General features: G+C 43.4%; 1 protein-coding gene across 20 annotated transcripts in view; it reads right to left on the minus strand.

The window, feature by feature from the left end:
- Positions 1–22,681, minus strand: part of GK (glycerol kinase) — a 358,525-nt gene that overhangs the window by 79,724 nt on the left and 256,120 nt on the right. For 3 of the 20 annotated variants that reach the window (XM_059720827.1, XM_059720826.1, XM_019486303.2), the window contains 2 exons: positions 9,556–9,671; positions 6,669–6,782 (listed from right to left, as the gene is read on the minus strand). The exons of 10 other annotated variants lie outside the window; for them this stretch is intronic. In XM_059720827.1, the coding sequence (XP_059576810.1) occupies positions 6,669–6,671 (3 nt within the window). In that variant the 5' untranslated portion in view covers positions 6,672–6,782; positions 9,556–9,671. Of the gene's footprint in view, positions 1–2,218; positions 2,415–6,668; positions 6,783–9,555; positions 9,672–22,681 lie in introns of those variants that run through there. 7 more of the 20 variants (XR_002089913.2, XM_019486305.2, XM_014611206.3 and 4 more) reach the window with 3 other exon arrangements.

Here is a 22,681-nt window from a genome sequence, read left to right on the forward strand (position 1 = left end):
AGAAGAAAAAATTATATTTTTACCTGTTTGCATACTACGCACATTTAATGGCACTTTGTACGTACAACGAGGTTCCTCCCCACTCCAGTTAAGACTACTCAGGTAAGAGTAGAAACCATGCCTGGCATCTTTCCAATACAAAACTCTTCTGAATTTACTCCTATCAGCAAAACATGTGAAGTCCTTAACTTCTGCATAAGGCCACCAATGGGAGTTGTGTTTGCAATATGAAAACAGGTCAAACAAGACATCCAGTACTTCTAGGGCCACTGTTGTAAATACGCTAAATGATCAATCAAGTTGACTGTCAGTAAAATCCACAGAATCATAGAGGAGTTGGGCTGAAAGAGACCTTCAGAGATCATCTAATCCAACCTCCTGCCTGAGGCAAGGTCATCCCTATTTGAACCATCCCAGGCAAAGCCACTATCTAAGCTCTACATAAGATGACCATCCACTCTAACGCAGCACACACCTAACCCCCTAACCTGTGGAAGGTGAAGTGGGGGCCATGTGGCAGCCACTTTCATAAACCCTCTTACTCCTCTTCCTTTGCCTGGAGGCAGGAGCCAAACCAGGTGGCAACCAGATCTAGGCACCCCCACTCTCCAGTCAGTTCCTAAATCCCTCTCAGAGCCATGTCTGCCTTTAATCCTCTGAATGGCACAGAATTATAGAAAATTAGGGTTGGAAGGGACCTCAGGTAGTCATCTTATGCAACCCCCTGCTCAAACCAGGACCATCCCCAACTAGATTATCCCAGCCAGGGCTCTGTCTTGCCAGGTCTTTAAAACTTCCAAGGGTGGAGCTTACACAACCTCTCTAGGTAACCTGTTCTAGTGCTTTACTACCCTCCTAGTGAGAACATTCTTCCTAATATCCAAACTAAACTTCCCTTGATGAAACTCGAGACCTCTGCTCCTTGTTCTGTCACCTGCCACCACTAAGAAGAGTGTAGCTCCATCCTCTCTGTAACCCCCCTTCAGGCAGTTGAAGGATGCTATCAAATCCTCCTCAGTCTTCTCTTCTGCAGAAGAAATAATGCCAGTTCCTTCAGTCTCTCCTCATAAATCATGTGCCCCAGCCCCCTTCACCATTTTTGCTGCTCTCCTCTACACTCCCCCCCCAGTTTGTCCACAGCCTTTCTGTAGTGAGAGGCTGCAAACTAACACTTTGCCAACTCCCAGCCCAGGTCAGTGGTCAGGGCACAACTCTAACTTCCTCAGGAGAGGAGGGGGTGGGCTTAAAAATAACATTATGCTGTGGGTTTAAATAAATATTGGCACCCTATGGATCCTGAAGCAGTGCTGGGTCTTGCTTCTCTTAGGAGTTTTTCTTCATCTTTCTGAGGATCAGATTAAATCATGTCAGTTCCCTTCTTGCCTTTAATGCTGTGGGCAGGAAGGGGAGGAACCATAGAAAATGAGACTTGGAAGGAACCCCAAGAGGTCATCTAGTCCAACCCCTGCTCAAAGCAGGACCACCCCCAACTAGATCACCCTAGCCAAGGCTTTGTCTAGCCAGGTCTTCAAAACCTCCAAGGAGGGAGACAGAGATACAAATGGAGAGGTCAGAGGCTGCTTTCTAAGCAAAAAAATGTGAGTGTATCTACTGATCTACACACACACATGCACATACACACGTACATATATATAGAGATCAATGGATATATACACTGCACATGCACACATACATACACATATGTATGTATGTATGTATGTGTGCATGTGCAGTGTATATCTCTATTACATGTATGTATTTCTATTGAGCTATTTGTGTGAAGCACATATTATGTATCTGTGTGTGTGTGTGTGTGTGTGTGTGTATATGTATATCTATGATCTGTTTTATATGTATGTATGCATCTATATATATGTGTGTAGTGCATATAGCTATTGCTCTATTATATACGTACATACATACATATATAGATATATGCATATGAATGTGTGTGCGTGGTAGTGTGTATATCTGTTGACCTGCTCCGCCCGCATGTATGTAGGTGCATATCCATTATTCATCTGTCTAGGCCCCCTCGGCTCTTGGCTCCCACGCCGGTCCGCCTGGCGGCAGGGACCCATCCCCCCGGGCACAGATCGGAGGGATCCGGGCGGGTCGCCCCGCCCCCTCTCCGCGCACCTCCCACCCAATCAGACTCGCGCCGGCAGCCCCCGCCCCGCCCCGCCCCGCCCCGCGCGCCGGCCGTTGCCCCGCTCACCAGAAAGCGCGTGGAGCTCGTGCCCTGATCGATGGCACCGACCAACGGCCCCAGCGCCGTGCCCGCCGACGCGGCCATGAGCCCGGCGCGCCGCGCCCCCTCGCGCCGCTCCAGTTGCACAGCCCAAAGCCGGCCGGCCTGTCTGGGCTCGGGGCGCGGCTCCGGCTGGCTTTGCAGGCGCGTGCTTCACTTAGTGCCCTGGGGCGGGACTACGCGGGGGCGCTTCCCGTCGTGGCCAATCAGCGCGCGGAGAGGGAGGCGGGCGCGGCTGAGGGGGCGGGGTCACAACGCCGAGCGCAAGGGGCGGGGCTAGGAGCGCGCCGGGTGGTCACGTGGCTTGGCTCAGCTGCCTGCGGGGCTGGGCTGCAGCCGTGGCGAGAGTGTGGGAACGTGTAACAGTCTTTGGCTGCCACTGGGTTGGTCTGCAAGGTGCAACTCTCCCTCCCTCAGTGCTCAGCCCCCAAGCCCCTCAAGTGCCCCAGGGATGCTGGGGTTTGGAAAGGCCTTTAAAGGCAATGGGGTCTTCCCCTTTGCAGCCAGGAGGCGAGAAAAGCCCCTGGCACTGGCAGAAGTAGGTGCCAGTAGGCGCTGGTCTGGCAGGCAGCTTGATGCATCATGGCACACCCTGGAGGGGGTTGCCAAACAAGCTGGGCAAGTTGTGAGCTGGGAGAGCCCAGCACACTGACTGCAAAGCCGGACTTAAAACACCAAGGTCCCCATTGTGCACCTCATTGGTGAACTGTGCCAAGACATTATCACATGATAAAAAGGACTAGCCAGCTATAAAAAAATAAAAGAGCCAACCCAGTATATATAAAATTAGCACTTGAAAAAGTGTAACAGTTTCTGTTCCACTTTAATTTGAACTTGTAGCAGGGCCCTGAGTCTAGCTGGTATTTTAAAAACAATTTCTTCTGGGGTTTTTTTGTTGTTTTTTTTCCCTGCAGCTTCTGGTGGAGGGGAGGTCAAGTCTTCAGGATGCACCCACATCGCATTTTCAAGCTTCATTCTGTAACCAGTGCAACTGGTAACTTGCCTTTAAGCAACAAACTCCAGTTTTCCTGTTGCCTTCTTTAGTTCAGACATTACAGCTTTACGATAAACCCCAAATGTTGCAAGACCCTTGACAAGTTTGTAAGATTTGGCAATGCTGCATTACTGACTTAAGGAGCGCAGATGTGAAGGAGTGAAACATTGCTCCTTTACAGCTCCTCTACCTCCACATTAAAGATAAACAGATTTCTAACTAGGTGTGGCCCTAGAAATGTTGCTGTTCGCCTGGGGCACTCTTAATTGAGTAATATTGTGCCCAGTTGCTGATTCATTATTATCTTGATGTATTTAATCTGATATGTGTGTGTATGTATATATATGCAACAGATATATAAGTGCATTCTGTTTTTATTATTTACTATTATATAATTTGTAGGAACCTTAGACAGAGACTATGACTTCCCCAGCTCTCACTAGACCAGTGGTTCTGAACTGGGGGTACATGTACCCCTAGGGGGTATGTGAAGCCTCATCAGGGGGTATGTGAGATATATTTCATACATTGTCTAACACAGGTTGAAGGGCCTAAACAAAGTCTTGACAGTTTGAAACTGCCAGGGTTTTACTGCTATAAAACGTGCATGTGCGTGGAAACCAGATATCCTACTCCTGCTCCATGCCTCAACCTCGCACTGGAAACCTCGCTCCTAAGGGGTACGTGAAGTCTCATTCTGAGACCAAGGGGTGCGTCGACTGAAAAAGGTTTAGAACCGCTGCACTAGACAAATCAAAAAGAAAGCTCACAAGCACAGAGGTCATACACTATATAATACAAGAAACAACAGCTGAGTAAACACATTTGGGGAAATACTAGGAAACAATGAAAAAATATTGGTCAGCAGCCTAATTATTGTCTAGTTTTTTGTAGGCATCACAACCTACAAATCTTCCTACACATCTAATGGAATATAATGAAACAGTTTTGCTCAAATTTACAAAGTCCCTCCCACCAAGCTTGAGGGGAAACAAGGGAGAAAGCGTAAAAGTCCTTTATGCAGAAGTGTAGCAGAGCAGCTCTATGCCAGGAGCACACAGGGCAGTGGCCAGCTGCTACAGTGCCAATAGCAGCAGCGCAGTAAGCAACCACTGCAATAGTAGGTATTTTGCACCCCCCATCCCCTGCCACAAACAAACAGTTGCTGCCCTGATCACTCCCTCCATCCCTCAAGTTACACTACTGCTTCTTTGAAAATGTAGCAATCAGGTTCTGGAGGCCAGCATCATGGACTAATCAGAGGCAGGACTCAACAGCTTGATAGTGATAGTAAAAAGGATGAAGGAAAGCCTAGAAGAGCCTTGAAAGTGGAGACGAATAGCTTATGTTTGATGTGATAGAGAATGCGGAGCTACTGGAAGAATGCAAAGTAAAGGGTAATAATGTCAAAGTGATCGGCTAGGCAAGTGGTGCTAAACCTACAGTCCATGGACTGGATCCAGCTCCCACAGTGACAAGATGAAGCCTATGGCACAGGGGATCATGGGCAAGCAGCATCAACATTAGTCCTGCACCATGCTTGCATATGCATCTGCCAAATTTCAATCTCAGCCATTCCGCATTTTACATTGCTAACTCCAGCAAAGTCCATGGAATCACTCTGAATTTTACACTAATGCCATAGAGGTTAGAATCTAACTCATGGGTAGGCAACCTCCCAGCACGCAAGCCAATCAAGTCTAACATCACAGCACTTTTTACATTCCAGGTCTCTCAAAAAGCTTTCAAAGAATGAGATGCTGCGTAAGCAAATGTGGCATCCATTCTCTGCTCAGTAGTTGCTCAGGGAGGGCTATGGTTATTAGACTTTTGCACAGGGCAGAAGGGTACTCTCCAAGCTAATGGACTGAGAGTTTTAGCTGTGATTAATTACTCTCACTGTGGGAGTTCAGGGCACACAATCCTCTTCAGCTTCCTTTATCTAATAGGGACACTGCACACATCCCTGCTTATCAAACACACTGCCCTCAGTTTAGTCTAGAGGTGTGAATCTACCCTGTCTTCTGCCAAGCTATGTTAGTCGTACAGAATTTTTAAAACACACAACACAATTTAACAACCTTGCTGCAGTATAACATTGGCCACCATGGTCCCCCTGCTTTACCTGTGGCAGATGTCTTGTTATGCCTGGTTGTGTTTAAGGTTGCCTGTGTGGTTTTGCTGACAGGTTAGACAAGGTATTTGTATAGGATGGCTTGAATAAGGATTCTTCTTCTTGTGTCTCTACAACCATATTTGGCTATTTTGTTACACATGCTCATGCTCATTTATTGTACTTTGCAAGATGTTTCATTGTACATGTGCCTTTAGCAGCAGGTATTGCAGCAGGTGCTGCATAGTTTGAGGCTCTGTGCCAGTCACAGGTGGTTGAACCAATGGGTATAGCCCCATTTTTTTATTAGTTTCTTGGACTGTCCAACTCCAGCAGGTAGGCAGTTGAGACATTGCCACCTTTGGCATGGTTTGTCAGCCCCTGGTGGTAAGGAGTCAGTCGCTGAAGTGTACATTTTGTTGCTGTCAGGTATTTTCTTCAGCCTATCATTTCACATCTGTAGTCGTGTCTCTTTGTGTGTGACATTGAGAGGTTGGGTGCTGGTGAAGAAGCTGCTGCGTGACTTCGGACGTTTGTGTGCTGTGGGATGGTTGTACAGTGGCTGTCTCACATCTTCAGTTTGTCTTGATCATTCTAGCCTTCTGGCCACTGCTCTTCTGTCTGGTGGAGCGATGCCAGCCAGCAGGAGCACACTGTTTAGGCTGGTAGGCCTGGATAGGTATGATCCTGTCTCAGGTAGAAAGTTGCAGTGGTTGACCTCTGGAGGTCCCTTCCAGCCCTACTTTTCTATGATTCTGTGATCCCCTCCACCTCCCTCCCTGCTGGAGGAAAGTGGTGGCCTGCAGTACAGCCAGATTGCCAGCACTCAGCCTGCTGCTCTAAAATACTGAGCTCTACTAGGCTAAGAAAATGATCTTTGCAACAACGACAAGAATGTATACAAGACTGCATTAGCCAAGGCCAGAGGGAATGATTTTTCAGTAATCATCAGTAAAATAACTATAGTTCTAGCTGTGTGGATGCAAAGGAAAAAATCATATCCTAGAGCTCTTACACAGAGAGAACCATAAGGACCTACAGATAGATTAAGATAATGCCCAGATGAGGAGTGTAAAGGCTTGTCTACACTTGAAACATTTTGGGATTATGTTTGTCTATGGCAACTATTAGGAAAATCTGTTCTGAAAGCAGTGTGTCCAACTTAAACTACTTATTGCTGGAAACTTTGCATCCATTCCATGTTGCAAGCACTGCAGACATTTAATGGTGCAGTGTTCTGTCACTTTTTTCCCCCAACATCTAAACATTGTGGCATATGTAATGGAAGCCACTGGATTTTTGAGACTTACCATGATTACTCTTTTATCCTGTCATTCACCTGGCCTTCCTGGGTCAGCACCACTTTCACACCACTAACAGGTCATGTGGACAAAAACACTGCTGTGTCGTATGATACTGCTGGCCTGATGAGAAAGGTCATATGTTTACTGGAAGTTATGCAGCCAAGTGGCTTTACATTCAGAGACAACTTTTGCAGTGCCAGTTACACAGGAAGAACTGTCACATAAGGAGAGCAATGGGAATGGGCAGTTACTAGTAGGATATAGTACTACAGACATGGGATAACCAGAAGTAGGGGCAGAATGACAAAGATCACTTTTCTAGAAATCTGTACAGAGTTCACCCCAAGGCTGCAGCAATGTAACTGATGTCAGGACGGAGCATGTGATTGACACTATCTGGAAGCTTGCCAGCTACACATTAACTACCAGTCAGTAGCTAATGAGTGATGTTGAGTCTGTTGACATGAAGATGAGCTGTTTTATTCAAGAGGTCCTGTTTCCTTAATATCTCAGAGTTTGGCAATGCACAGTAGGTTATTGGTGAATTTGCCCGGTTGGGATTTGTTAGTATTTGAGCTACTGGTGGAACCTATGCACCTAATATCTTTAAATCAGAGGCCTGGTGTGGAGACTGGAATATAATCAACAAAAGGGTTGTTTCTCCATGAGACTAAACAGCCTGGTTAATCCTCATAAAAAGTTCATTACCATTAATACAGGGGAGTCTAGAAAGGTTTATTAATCCAGAATCTTCATTGCTTTCTGCAGTGAATAATGGGAATTTTATTCCCAGGAACAATATGGGCTTCATTTACATTGTGATTCCACCTGTCATTTTGGGAGACCAAACTTACCCTTGGCTTCCCTGGCTTGCAAAGGCGTTCACTAGGCACTTGGATTTAAAAAAAAAAAAAAGTCTATTTAAATATAGCCTGAGCAGCTGCAGAAAGGAAGTGGAGGGCATTTGGAGGACTGAAAGTACCTCATGTTAAGGCTGGACATTGCTAAGCAATATCTAACACGTGGTAACTGCTTACTGTGTTTTCCATGATCTCTGTGAGAGCAAGGAACGGAGCTGTACTGGTGGATGGGGTGAGGAAACAGAAATACTTTTGACTATTATGAACATCCAGAGTGGCACAGCAACTCTGAGACAGATTCAGGATGTGTTGTACTTCTGCTTTGATGCTAAGTCCATGCTGTTAAAAAAGTACATACTTTTCCATAAGGATGTCTTGGTGTGCAAACCAATTTAATGATATTTTACATATGTATTTCAATTAATAATAATCCATCTGGGTAAGCTGTAAGTATAAAAAAAAAAAAAATCATTGCCACAATACGATGCAGTTTAAATCGCCGATTAAAAAAAAACCTCCCGAGTGAACATATTTGTACTAGAAGTCACAAACTTGCATAGGGAAAGGGTACACATTGTTTTTTTGTGTCTTGAGGGGGAGAGGGTGGGGATGTGCGAGACGGTCATACAAAAGCATATCCTATGTAGCTGTGGATCCCCCAGTAACAATTTCCCCCCCGATCTTTCTAAGTTCTTGGACTGTGGAACGGAGAAAGAAGGATTGCTTCTTGGAGTTGTTCGGATAAAAGGTCGCTCCTACACTGCTGAGCTCACTGATGGCTGTAGGCTGTGTAAGGGGGTGTGTTTCTCTGGTACAGTTGTCTACCTCTTGATCAACCCCAGTAGCTGCTGTAGCATTTGCTCTTCTTAGTTGACAGTCTCATGGCAATTGTCCCTTCATTTCTCTTGCCATTCTGTTAGGCAAAGAGAAACGTTCCTTCCATTCTTCTGCCTCCTCTGGCTGGGATGCAACCAAGTCACTAAATATAGTGCCTCTTGTCCCATCTTTCTTCCCCTAGAGATTTCCCATGTATTTACCACAGTGAATTTCTTGGGCCAGATATCAGACTTGACTACTGTCTTTAAATAGCTGCATGGAAGCTAAACATTTAATATTAGAAGGCTCTTCAGTCTAGCAACAGACAAAACTCAAAAAAGCTGCAGTATCTGGAAGTTGAATCTGGAGACATTTAGAAAAAAAAATGTGCAAGTTTATGATGTGTAATTCATCTTTGGGACAACTTACCAAATGTTATGCAATGGACTGCAATGGCACCAGATTCCATTTCCCAGTAGGCTGTTGGAGGAAGGGTAAGGAAGCCAAGGGGAAACTAGTGGTTAGGCACGTAAATCAGCGGTCAGAGGAAAGAGTGTATGGGAGCAGTGGGATTCAGTCAGTAAGTCACGCAGCAGAGACACAGGGGCTGTCATGGGACTGATCCCGTATGGCTGCAGTGGGTGAAAGGAGCAGCAAAGACTTAAAACTGCAGCGGAACTATACCTGTCAGACTGCAGCTGGCAAGACATGCAGGAGAAATCTGGGAGCTGCGACAGGGCTGACGGGAGCCCTGCCACTCTGGCTTAAGTGCGAAGCCTGCATGAGCAGCAGAGCTGATGCAGCAGGTCATAGCGGCAGGGGCCAAGGCGTGGGGAGAGGGAAATTGGAGACTTGGAGGCTGGCTTGAGAGCCCCCAGAGTTGAGGGAGAGCTCAAGGATCCCTCAGTGTATATATTGCATTGTTAGTGTTCCTACTTGTTATATTGTTATCTGTTGCTGAAGGATTTTACTACTGGGTGATGATTTTACTGCCTGTTCTGTTTATTCCAAGTATGTACCTTCATGCTTATCCACCTGTTATGTTTATCTTAAGTGCACGTATCCTAATGTATTCACCTGTGTGTTTCCAGTTTCCTAAGCCCATTGGCCTGGAACCCTAACCCCCCAGTACCCAACACATAAATCTGGAGAATTCCTTATTGGCTCCACTACAGTTGTGGAACACTACACATTTTAAAGTCAAAAACAGTTTCTACCTCAAATAGAAATTAGTTCAAAATCTTCCTAGGGCCCCTGGTAAGCAGGAGGTCAGACTGAACGATCACAGTGGTCCCCTCTGGCCTTATTTCTATGAGTATCTGCCTTATAAGCCCTGAAAAAGAGAATTTAAGTCAGTACAAAGTACACATAGAAATATGCAGTAATTTGGGGGAAAGGTCAATAGCCATTAATACCTATCACATTAAAGAAACTGATGAGTCAGTCTTTCTTCCTATTTTTTTGTTGTACTGTATCTGCTGCTCACACTAATGCTTTCCAGACGTCTGAATGTTTTTAAACCCACCTGATGTCACCATCTTGAGTGAGAGCTAGGGGTAGGACAGAAAATTACTCAGCACATTTGCCCAAAGGTTTCAGTATTTGATGTTTCGTAGACATAAGTGGTATAGAGCTTTTAAATTCTCCAGTATAACTATCATTTCAGAATGTCATGGAAGGGAACTAAAAGACTAAGAGGCCTCAACAGGCTAGGTGAAAAAGGCTGTGCTCTGACGATATTAAGAACAAAGCTTTTTAAATCCTCTGAACAGCTGTATAACATACTACTAGTAAAAGAGATCTCTCTTCCAGCACTGGTTTTCTGCCTGTGATTTGGGGATTTCTGATTCTCTCTCTCTCTCTCTCTCTCTCTCTCTCTTATGGCTTAATTGGTTTTCTAGGCTAGTTTTTTCACACTGGGCATGGCTGCACATGCATTAATGTGCCATTGTTACTGTGCATTAAGTTTAGTACCTGTTACTACAGGTACTAACTAGATATGAAGTAACCGGTGCATGTCTTAAGTGATACTAATGCACAGTAGACGCATTCTACTCTGCATTAGCACGGCTTTTGCTGTGACATGCTAATGCACAGTAGAATGAGTCTACTGTGCATTTAGCATCTTGTGTAGACATGCCCACTGTGGTCCTGGTCAGCATCCATAGGAGTGTCACTGGGGTCATCCACACTGTGTTGAGGTTCATCAGTGACTTACTTTGCAAAAATGTGAGCTTACTCCTTATGGTAAGTGCAAGACTTATGAATTATACCACAACCCCTGTCATTGTCCCCACATTTTTAACCTTGACATTGCGCAGTCTTTGTTGTGCTGGCAGATCAGGTCCCTACTGCCTCACCCCACCTCCCTTTATTATGGATAAAGACAGAAGTGACATTTTCTGAGTGATCTGGCCCCTGAAAGTGCTCTACAGCCATGTCCTAAGACACATGCATGGCTGCAGAGAGCTTTTAAAATGGTGATTGTGTGAAAAATTAACCTTGGTTAAATTAAGTATTATATTAAGGCATTCTAAAGCAGAGTACCTTAGAGAACCTGTGTTCCCTCCAGGGTTAATTTTTTGTTTTGGGGAGAGGGGTTGAGCTGGTGCCCAGCCCCCTAGCCAGGCTTTCAGGGGGAAGGCAAAAGAGCTCCTGACTGCTGAATGGTCAGAGCTGGGGGAGAGAGGGCAGGGAATCGGGCTCTTTTGCCCCCCCCACCGCAGCTGGGTTAACAGGGGGAACTGGGTCAGTCCCCCAAGGAAAGGGGGCTCTATCCCTTCCCCCTCCCCGTTCCCCAGCATGGCCATTCAGCAGCTGAGAGCAGCCAGCATGGAGCTCCCAGATGCTAAATGGCTAGAGCTGGAGGGTGCGGGACGCGGAACGGAGCCTCCTCATCTCAAGGACCCCTCACGCCTACCTCGCTGACAGCCCTGGAGGTGTGGGGTAGGGCAATTTGACTTGGGCCAGTGCAGGTTGGCTCCAACCCCCATCCCAACCCACCAGGCAAACTTCTGTTAGGTAAGTGAGGGGGCGCTCTAACTCATGGTGCTTTATGTAAAGAACTGTAAGTTAGAGCAGTGCCCCAATGTCTGTGTGTGGTCTATCTTGACAGCCTCTCATATCTCTTTGCATTTTGTTAAAATGGGATTGGACCATCATCTCTTCCCGGAAAGCAAGTAAAACCTAAACCTCAGCACCAGACTATGTGGAAGCATTGGGTAGAGAAGCTATAATTGGCATGTACCAGTATGGGCATATGACTTTGGAGGTGTAAAGTCACCACAAACAGGAACTAGCTGTGTATCAACATTTCAATAGGGAGCTAACACCGGGTCAAGAAGACCCAGCTGCTGAAGAGTACAACAAAGCAATGTGTTAAAGCACTGGCAGAATAATGATACTATAATTGGATAACTTTTATGTTGTTGCAGAAAAACTTCACCCTGAATATTGGCGAACTTGATTCCAAAGCGAGTTAACTGAAGCAGTTCGAGATATCAGAAAGAGTCAAGTGCAAATATGCCCTGTATAACAGATAAAAGATGCTTGTGTTCATTGCAATTTAAAAAAAAGGAGGCTGTGGCTGGTGCTTTAATTTATTAAACCCTCACTAGTAAATGCAATGAAGCCTGAAATTTTTTTTTGTGGGGGTGGAGAAAAGATTAATAGTTATTTCAGCCATATTGAGTTTGAGACATCCAGGAGGAGATGTCAGAGGATTTTGGAAAGAAAGGGACAGGAGGATGGAATTAAGTTTGAGTCTCAAATAAAGAATGCCTTTTATAATGATAAGAGAGTTGAAATGTATATGGGAATACTGAGACTAAAATGTTACATGAGGTTAAGTATTCTTGAATTGTTTCTACTTTCAGACAATTGAAAATGTATCATTGTTTTTTTCACCTGGAAACAAATTTGAGACATTTCTGAATATTTTTTTCCATTTGCATGTTGATTCATGTGAGGTACAAAGCTTACATTTGCAGCACATCTGCTACACAGGTTACATTACTGACTATTTCACAGTAATTCCAGCTAAGTTACTGGTATTTACCTCCACCAGGAACTTGAGCTACATCCACTTTTATGTAAACTTTAAAAAGTTAAGTTTAGTTTTATTAAAATGAATTATCTTAGTCTGTGTGTAATGTTTTGTAAAACTGTGTGCGCACCTAATTTATTTTTGGAAAAGTAAAAATGCACAAAATCCAAATCCAATATTACTATTATTATTTTTAATAATTTAGTTTGGAAGTAATTTTGTTTTTATTCAACTCCTAAAAAGTTTATATTAGAAATATATAAGTGGTAGACACTTGCCCTGAAAATATTTTTAAAATTGAATTCACTTGCCCTTTCATTTGAGTGCATTTATTTTAATGCTAATCTACCACATTTTTTTCACATATCACACCCCAGAAACAAGACATGCCGCTTGTTTTGGAAAAGCAAAATGAAGGGGGAGAAAAAAAAAAAAAAAGATTTCTCTAGTTGTGGCTGCATGGAGCAGGGACAGAGCCTATTTATCAGCTCACTCGTGCACCTTGTGCTCCCTGCCCAATATGCTGCTCTGCCTTCTGCTTCCACCCCCAACCTACCACCGTAGTGCTGGCTGCCCTCTCCCTGGTCTGCTGAGTGCCACACACAAAGGCTGCCAGTGCTGTTAGTGGCACACGCACTACAGGTTGGCCACTCATGCTTCTTTGCAGTTTTGACTCTTGCAGTGCCTAACCTTGAAGCATTTTGCAGTGTAATGGAATCCATAGCTCCAAATACCCAGAGTGCCTAGACCTGAGGTATTGTTAGGATCAGGATCATACGAGGTAAAAGTAGTTATCCAGCCAGACAATGGAGAGCGTGCTCACAAACACACCACTGCTCCCCTAACAAGCAACATGCTGTTGCCTTCCATTATTTTACGCCGATAAATGCAAGGTTCTCCACCTTGGGAAAAAAAACCTGCAGCATCCTTATAGGCTCGGCAGTGCTATGTTGGCTAGCACTATGGAAGAAAGAGACTTGGGGGTCATCATTGACCACAAGATGAACATGAGCCTGCAATGCGATGCTGCGGCTAGTAAAGCGACCAAAACGCTGGCTTGCATCCATAGATGCTTCTCAAGCAAATCCCGGGACGTCATTCTCCCCCTGTACTCGGCCTTAGTGAGGCCGCAGCTGGAGTACTGCGTCCAGTTTTGGGCTCCACAATTCAAAAAGGATGTGGAGAAGCTTGAGAGAGTCCAGAGAAGAGCCACGCGCATGATCAGAGGTCAGGGAAGCAGACCCTACGATGACAGGCTGAGAGCCCTGGGGCTCTTTAGCCTGGAAAAGTGCAGGCTCAGGGGTGATCTGATGGCCACCTACAAGTTTATCAGGGGTGACCACCAGTATCTGGGGGGACGTTTGTTCACCAGAGCGCCCCAAGGGATGACAAAGTCGAATGGTCACAAACAACTACAAGATTGTTTCAGGCTGGACATAAGGAAGAATTTCTTTACTGTCCAAGCCCCCAAGGTCTGGAACAGCCTGCCACCGGAGGTCGTTCAAGCGCCTTCATTGAACACCTTCAAGATGAAACTGGATGCTTATCTTGCTGGGATCCTATGACCCCAGCTGACTTCCTGCCCTTTGGGCGGGGGGCTGGACTCGATGATCTTCCGAGGTCCCTTCCAGCCCTAATGTCTATGAAATCTATGAAATTATAACTATGAACTGAGGTCAAACAGGGTCACCAGCTTGCTCAGTCAACTCAAATCATTATTTTTTATTAAGGGACATTAAAAAGGAGGAATTATGAAGAGACAGTTAATACATTTCTGGTGAGTGCTGAATAGAGGCTGGCATGTACATGTATTATCAATACATAGGAGGTATAGGGTCAAGGTTCTAGAAGTTAGCTTTGTATTACAAGAAAAAAAGAAAAAAAAAAAAAGGCTTATTTGAAGACTTGGATTATGCAGCTGCAGCCCTCCTTAACTTCAGGAACGTACTGACACCTAGGTTGAATTTGGTCCCTAGAGACTATCAAATTAGTACAGATAGTTGTTTGAATGCCTACTAAATGCTCAAATCAATGCAAGTTAGAGTCTTTGGCATGATACACAGTTTCAGTGTTTGAAAGCAATTGATCAAGAAAACAGAAGTTTTTCTGATTATTGCCTCAATTTTTAGTAGCCAATGTTTACTAGTAAATATTGGTATAGGATTTTGAAGAAAAAAAAATGCACTGCATAAGTATTGAGCAAATTAAGTGGGTAAAGAACATATAATCTAGCGGAAGAGAAATACACTTTTTTCATTTCAACAAAACAAGAGGACACAGATTGACTCCTTTAATTTGACCCAAGTAAGGAAAAAATATGACTGTGGGAGGCCAGTCCAAGCACATGACATGATATGAATTAAGGAGGGCATGCCATTTGGAAACGTGTCTTCCCATTCTGGCTTTTAATCCAGGGATGTCCAGCTGATAAACCCAAATATTCAATACTGCTGGTCCCATCCCCCTCCCAGCCCACCCACAGATCTTACTTCTCTATATTCCTTTAGAAAGCTACGAATAGCAGTACTTTTGGCTTGGATGCTGTTCTGAAGCAGGTGCACATACAAACCATTAATGCATGACCATATTCTGACTCAGACATCATTCACACTCCCAGAAGGGCAGGTGATGTGTAAGAGACTGCATGTGCTTGCCTATATGCACTGCGTCTCAATTAGCAGGTCAGGAGAACACACAAATGGATCATACCCCCGAATACTAAAGCACCAACCACTGATCACCTGTAGTTCCTGTCACATCACAAAGAATATGCTACAGACCCCTATGAGGAAGTTGGCATTATAATGAGTAATTCCCACTCTGGGCTTCCTGTGGGGGTGTGTTTTTTTTTATTATTATTTATTTCCTTTTTGGCAAGACAGCTGTTCAATGCAGTCAGAACAGTTCAATCATGAATGTGACTGCTGTAGTGAAATTTTATACCGGTTTGAAAGAAAAACCATGTACATAGTATACATATAAAACAACTGGTTTAACTCTGGATGATATTTAATACAAAAGCTGCTCCATCTTTGTATAATTCTTTTCCTTCTTGTGGGCAAAAACAAGTCTTAGGTAGATTTAAATTAATTTTAGGAACAAGCTAGTATTAGGCTATTCTGAGGAGTGCCTCTTAGTTCAATAAATTCTTCCACACACAGTAACAACTGCTCATAAATGAAAGCAGCAAGTCAGACAGACATAAGAATTTTATCTTTAGATGATCAACATGCTAGAGAGATAGAATAAATAATTGCTGGAAAAATAAATAAGTTGCTGGAAAGCCTCTGCTTCACAATTTCCATGACATTTCCTATGAGACATTTGATCCTACAGCTTTCATGCCATAATCATGGCAATTTATTAAACTCTCCATCCAAATGTTATGGATGGAGAGTTTATAGATGGAGAGTTTTTAGTTTCAAGCTAAAACTGCTGTGACCTGCCAAACTAATTGATACTGCTGTATTAAACCTATGTAAAAGAGCCTCTTGTCTGCCAACTCCCATGCATTCAAAAACTGTGTATTTGGACAAAACACTATATGCAGTGCCTGATATTAAGTTTAGAACTGAAAGCTGCAAAATAAAGATAATGGAATCTTCTGAAGAAAACAGGACCTTCTTTCATTTACTCGCAATGAGGGAAACTTGGGCTGATGCCATCTGAACCTATACGTTTCCTTCTCCATAGCTTTTCTCCATAGGCTTTGCTTCAAGATTCTCTCCTTTCCTGAAGAAAGCTTTATATTTAACTTGTGGAGTTTTCCATTCATTGTCCCATCTGAGGGCAGAGTTTCCAAGTTCCCAGATGGTGCTTTTCAAAACCCTGCTATTGAAAAATCTTCCATTTTCCACCTTATCCTGAAGTTGGCAAAACATCTCGATCAATACATTTTCAATAGACTAATACCTATTTTAGGCTTACCTGACCTGTTGTGATCTAGAAAGCATTTCATGCCTTCATTAGTCAACTAATGACCCCTGAAGTTATCCATTTAAGAGACTGTTTGTGCTTGTACTTTCTCAGATAAAATTAACGTTATTTATTGAAGGGGACTTAGTCTTTTATTTCTGCATGGACAGTATTATCTCTGCATCTGCACGTGGAGCAGCAGAGAAAATTAGACAAACTAGGGTGTTAAGATACTGAGTTCAAAAGTATTTGACTTTGGCAAGAGACAATGGCATCCTGGAGAAAGAGACAACAGTACTATGGGGGAAAAAAAAAAAAAAAAAAATCACTACAGGTTAGACCTCTCTTTTGTTCCCCAGAAGTTGTATTTTGCTTTGCTTTTCCATCTTACTACTGTGATCAGCTAAACTGAGTCTGTTCACATTCCAAAAAGCATATGAGATGAGTACAATTTTCCATGGGCTTGTTCTATTTTTTGCAAGTCCAGGGTACTTACACAGAAGGAAGACAGCTAGAGGTTATGTAGTGTGTTATTTCCTCTGTATCTTTACACAGGCATAGATATTGCCCCAAATGTTGCCTATGTAAAATTGACAGATTGGGCAACAGCAACACAAAAAAATAAAAAGGATGAATTACTGTTAACAGTAGTCACTGTCTACTCTCGACAGAATACCCAACTAAGATCCAAACTAAAAGTGAGTTTGGTGATTCTGATCTTCAACTCTGAGGGACAGAGTTGGGTATGTGGGTAACAAAATAAATAAATAAAACCAAAAAACACAAGGACAAAATTCAAGATTGCGGGGGAAGGCGGGGAACAAGGACAGGGATTAACAAATCATGAACAAGAAGCACTAAACAGAACCGCATTATGACCCTTCCCTCAGTCTCAAGGAAATGTTGTTACAATATTTACTCAAGTCCAAGACAACTTTGAATCTAAGATGACCCCCAAATAATAAGATTCTATATATGGAAAATTTATAATTTTCCATGTATAGAATTGAAGTACAGGAAGATCATCTTAAATTTCTCTCTCCCACAGCCGTGTTGGAAAAAGCAGCAGTGGGGCGTGAGGGGCCAAACCCTTCCCCTTGTACTCCATCTACTGGCCCTTATTCCCATCTGTGCCTATGCCCGTGCCTGACCACTATTCCCACTCCCCCGCCCTGTACCTGCCTTCCTGACCTGCCTCTTAACTTCTGCTGTGGCTTGACTCTGGCTCTGGGGCAGTCAGCAGCAGCAGTGCCCTAGCTCAGCTGGCCTGGGAGCAACAGCTGCAGCTTCCAGCCAGGCAGGGTTGGGGCTGGAGGGACCAGAGCTAGAGTAGAAGGCAAGGGAAAAGGGGCAGCTGGGGAAGAGGGAAGGCTATTCAATCTTCCCCACACTCCCCCCAAACCACACACATGGGTCTCCCTGTCCTCCCCCAGCTGTGAACATCCTCTCCCACCGAAAAAACCATCCCAGCCTGGTCAGGCACTGGCTCAGCTCTGGCTTCAGTCCTGAGGCTGAAGCTGGAGCAGAGCCACTGCCTGTCAGGCAGGTACTCAGATGTAAGATGAGACTTTTTTACCCCCCTCCCATATGCTGATTGGGAAAAAAGAAAAACCTCATCTTGAATTTGAGTAAATATGACAATCCCTGATTTATTCTGAGACACTGTCATGCAAAACTATACAAATGAAAGAAAAGAAACTAAATAATGGGGTGGGGGGAGGTTGTTTTTTTGGTGGGGAAGGGAGGGAGTTATACGATCGCATGTATGTAGCAGTCCAAAGGTGAGCAGGGGTTCAGCATTATGAGGTAAGTTAAAGTGCAACATCCAACTCAATCATTTTGTAGAGACAGATATCAGTTGTCATTACCAACATTCCCTCCCAAGTCACTGCTATTTTCTCTCAGACAACTTACTGTGTTTCTGATATTGCAGTGTATCTTCAGACAAGGTTTAGGAATCTTATTAAATCAACTACTACGTCAGGATCCATCTATTTTAGACACCTAATCACCCAACACTGTTCTATCCATGCACCTTGAAATCTTTTAAACAAATTCACCCTGCCCTGCACCCTCCCCAGTTCCCATATATAAACATTCTGGAGAACAGACACAGAAGCACATACCTTGCTTGTGATCTCACAGCAAGTTTGTGACAGACCAGAGAACTGAATGGCACTCTCTCGAGTCACAGGCTAGTGCCTAACCTCCTGCTTCCCTAATCCTGCAGTGTGCTGAATCCTTTCTAAGCATCAAGCCCTCTCAGCCCCTATTGAAATAAATGGGATTTGGACAGCTCAGCACTTCAGGAACGAATCCGTATTGTTCGACTCTTCTGGTAGAATTACAGTTATCCTGCCCTTATACTTTCCTTGGTGAATTCTGATCTGATCACGATCCCTTAGAAATCTTTACCAACACTTCTATTGACTCCAGAGAGAGCAGAACTGAATGATCGAATAACATGCTTTAATGTAATAGAAATAGAAATCTAGTACAATGTTAGCTCCTTATCAAGAAATACTGGAGATAAATTACTAGATTGCGCTGGCTTGTCCCAGGCAGTAGCATGCCCAAGGGTGTGTGTATGTGCCCAAGTGCAATTGGGGCACCAGGCTCTAGCACTGATTTTGGGGGGGGGGGGGGGGGGGTGCAAACAATAGTTGATGCTGCCAGCCTGGCCTTGCCATTGCTGTCCAGAATGCAGAACTGCCGTGTTATGCCTCTGGTCCAAGGTCAGGCTGACATGAAATTCTTTTTCTAAACAACTACAAAATAGTACAGTACATCACTATTTGTATTTCATAGGTCATGAAATTTGCATTTCAGAGTTCTGTTTTTCATCTTTTATAATTATATTCCTCTTACAAAATAAAAGTTCATTCCTGGGCCTCAAGGCTATGGTGCGGCTTAAGTGAGGTCTGGAGCCATGAACAGAGTAATGCACATCCTTGCATAATGTTTGTTGGTTTTGTGGCGATTCTGCTAGGATTGGGAATGGACAGATGTGGGAACAGCAGCCACAGACAGACAAAGCCTAAAGTGGTATAACTTGCACTGGTTAGAGTTGTCTTCTGATTTTCTAGAGGTATTTCTTCACTGGATTGAGTAAGGCTACTACTGCTTAAGGAATTGTATCACCCATCTGATATTTTGTTGGCATAAATATTTATTTTGTCCATGGTCAATGGCTTTTGGTGGCTGCTCTGAGTTACATTTCATACACTTGAACAGTATGAATTTCCAACTACATTACAATGTTAGAACAAGATTTTCTGCTCTTTGATACTAAATATGAAAATGTCTGACATACTCAATTTTAGTGATTATTCAATGGGACTGCCACTCTAAAGAAACAGCATTAAATAAATTTACTTTTAGTAGTAAATGATTTCTGTTCATTGAATTTAGCAATTTAACATAACAATATTCAAATGACTATAAAATCATTTGTTTGCCCATATATACTCTTTATTGGAAGTATTAATACTATGTGACATTGATGTTAAGATAAAATCAGAAAGCCATATACTCGGATGGCATAAGTTAGCATAGTTCCTGTGAAATTAATCTGTTTTTTATTGCAGATCTAGGAAAATTGCCTTTCCAATGACGTTATGTGACTCCTAATAGCCTAAAAGGAGTTCATCTCTCACTGCTCATTCAGAATGATCAGATTATATTTATGATATAATAACAGTATAAGAAAAGTTTAATTGCAGCCCTTAGCTTCATTTATACTATCATTTCCATCATGCTCCAAGAGACAGGTAGCCCCAGGCAACAATATGTTTATGGTTGGATTTCATGTCCTGTATCACCAGTTATTTCTGCTATACATAACATTTGCTGGGTTATCTGGCTACTAAACAAAGCTATTTGGTGGCATGAAAGTCAGTTCACTGCTATTTAATCTTCAGAGCTCTTCTAGACCAACTCTTGCTCCCCTAAAGTCACTGGGACTTTTTGCATTAAGAGGAAAAGGTGCTGTGCCTGTCCCTTGTTATGTTTCATCATGTGCTGTTAATGTTTGATTGGAAGCTTGTGTATATGCACTTCTGTTTGTTTAGTCATGTTTTTTATTTTAGAATGAGATTATATTTCAAGGTTGTTGCATCAAAATTATGCTTAAATATCTTTTCTTTTTATTATCCTTGTATGCATGCCACATATCTCTTTCCTTTAAAATAAAACAATGAATAAATAAAAAACCCAATGAATATATTCTATTGACTGCTTTGCACAAAGTCAGTGTATGAACTTTGATAAAGAAGTGATTCTGCTGTATATGAATCACAAATAGGCTCAAATACCAAAAAACCTGGCAGGAATGCTGAATAGATGAATGCATGATTTACATGAATAAAAACTATGAACAAGATTTTGAAAGCTCAGTTTGAATTTAACAAATAGACCATTCTGCTTAATAGTATAATTTTTGGCAATATTAATAATAATAGGTATCATGTTGGAACCAAGAGTTCTAGTTTTTTGTATGGAAATATTAAGGCATTATATCGCAGCACTGGCCAAGGGATGCAGACATTATACAATCCATTTGGTGTGTATAAAGTGACAATTAATTACACACAGTTTTTTTCTTTTCATTACCTACTATAAACTTTTACAAAGGGGAAACAATTATAGAGTTCTTCAGGCCTAATCTTGGAATATGCCAAGCACTGGACAAGGGCATTCAGATCCTTTGATCAGCTCTCTAACCCATACTCAAGCACAAGTTACAAGCACATCACCCCTGGACTCTGTGGTGGGGCTCGAAAGGGGGTCTGCCAGGGCTTAGGCGCTGGACTCCGATTCCTGGCAGCCGCAATGGCAGTGGCTCCTGCCATTGAGAGAACCATCTATAAAAGTTTTGCATTTCAAGGTCGTATAGCCAGGAAAAAATATTCCCTCCCCACTCAGAAGTCTGACTCACCCTAATTTTCTTTATCCCAGATTCTGCTTACTTTGTTTCTGGTGTCTCTATCTGTTCCTGAAAATCACTGGTATGACTGATGTTTCTTAATTGTCCTTGGTCTCAGAGACATGCTTTGATATTTTCATGGTGCATGAAATTTCCAAAAAAATTGTGCCCATACTCACAGAACACCCCCTGGCTGACTTATCCATTTGAGTTTTGTGTTCACTTTTAATGCAACTATCTACAGTGCTTTATGTTGCATTAACAGTGTGTTCAAGGACGGATATTTTTTCTGATGTGCAGAAAAAGGATCTGTTTTTTTATATGGTTGGATCATCATGCTCAATGACTAGTTATCAATGTCTGCTTGGAAAGAGGTAGAGTACCAAGTGGGGTTCCCCAAGGGTCTTTAACTTGCATCTGGGGTCCTTAACTTGGATCTGGTATTGTTTATGTTTCTTCATTAATGATTTGGATGATGGATTTGAGTGCACACTTAGCAAGTCTGCAGATGACACCAAGCTGGGCCGAGTTGAAGATACTCCAGAGAGTAGGGCTAAGATCTAGAATGACCTGGGAAAACTGAAAAACTGTTCCATGATCAATTAGATGAGATTCAACAAGGATAAGTACAAAGTCCTGCACTTGACATGGATGAACCACATGCACAAATACAGACTGGGGAATGACTGAGTAGGGTGCAAGTACTATACAGAAGGAGCTGGGGGCTACAGCTGACCATAAAGTATTGTGACCCAACAGCCTGCTCTTGTTGCAAAGTAATCCAACAGCATGCTGGGTTATATTATCATGAGTGTTACTTACAAATCGAGGGAAGTGATTTTTCTACTCTACTCAGTACTGGTGAGGCCTCATCTGGAGTAGCCATGTCCAGTTTTGGGCCCCACACTTCAAGAAGGATGTAGCTGTCTCGGCCGGGCTGAGCCGACTTGAGGTGATTTAGAAACTGCTCGTTCGTCAGGGCAGGCTGGTGAATGGAGAGGCTGACAAGGTTTAATGGTGGTAAAAACTTTACTTACGTCGCGGGTGGCTGCGATGGAAATGGTTCGGTCATCTGAACAACAATGTGAGTTGCTCCAGCTGGCGAGGCCAAAGCCAGCAAATCCGTCCGTAACTCAAGCCGGCGGGAAAAGGGTACGTCTGGGATTATGTTCGGCGACGGGAAGAAGGATCGATAGGTGATCAGTCTATCGACCAGCTAGCCGCAAGTCAGATCTCTTTAGAGGCACTCTGCAGCGTGCTCAAAGTTCTTCGACTTGGGCGGAAGTCGCGCTAATTTTTAAACGGCCAGCAAGCCAATTATCGGCCGCCACGTGTGAATAATTTAGCACTAGCCAATAGCGGGACACAAATTTGCATTCGAATAGCAGGAACTCTTTGCACCGTGCATTTCTGTGCTGCAAAGGGAAAATGCATCCTGCAAAGACAGCTGCAAATTGGC

This window comes from Alligator mississippiensis, chromosome 1 (assembly GCF_030867095.1).
Source record: "Alligator mississippiensis isolate rAllMis1 chromosome 1, rAllMis1, whole genome shotgun sequence".
NCBI classification, from domain to species: Eukaryota; Metazoa; Chordata; order Crocodylia; family Alligatoridae; genus Alligator; species Alligator mississippiensis.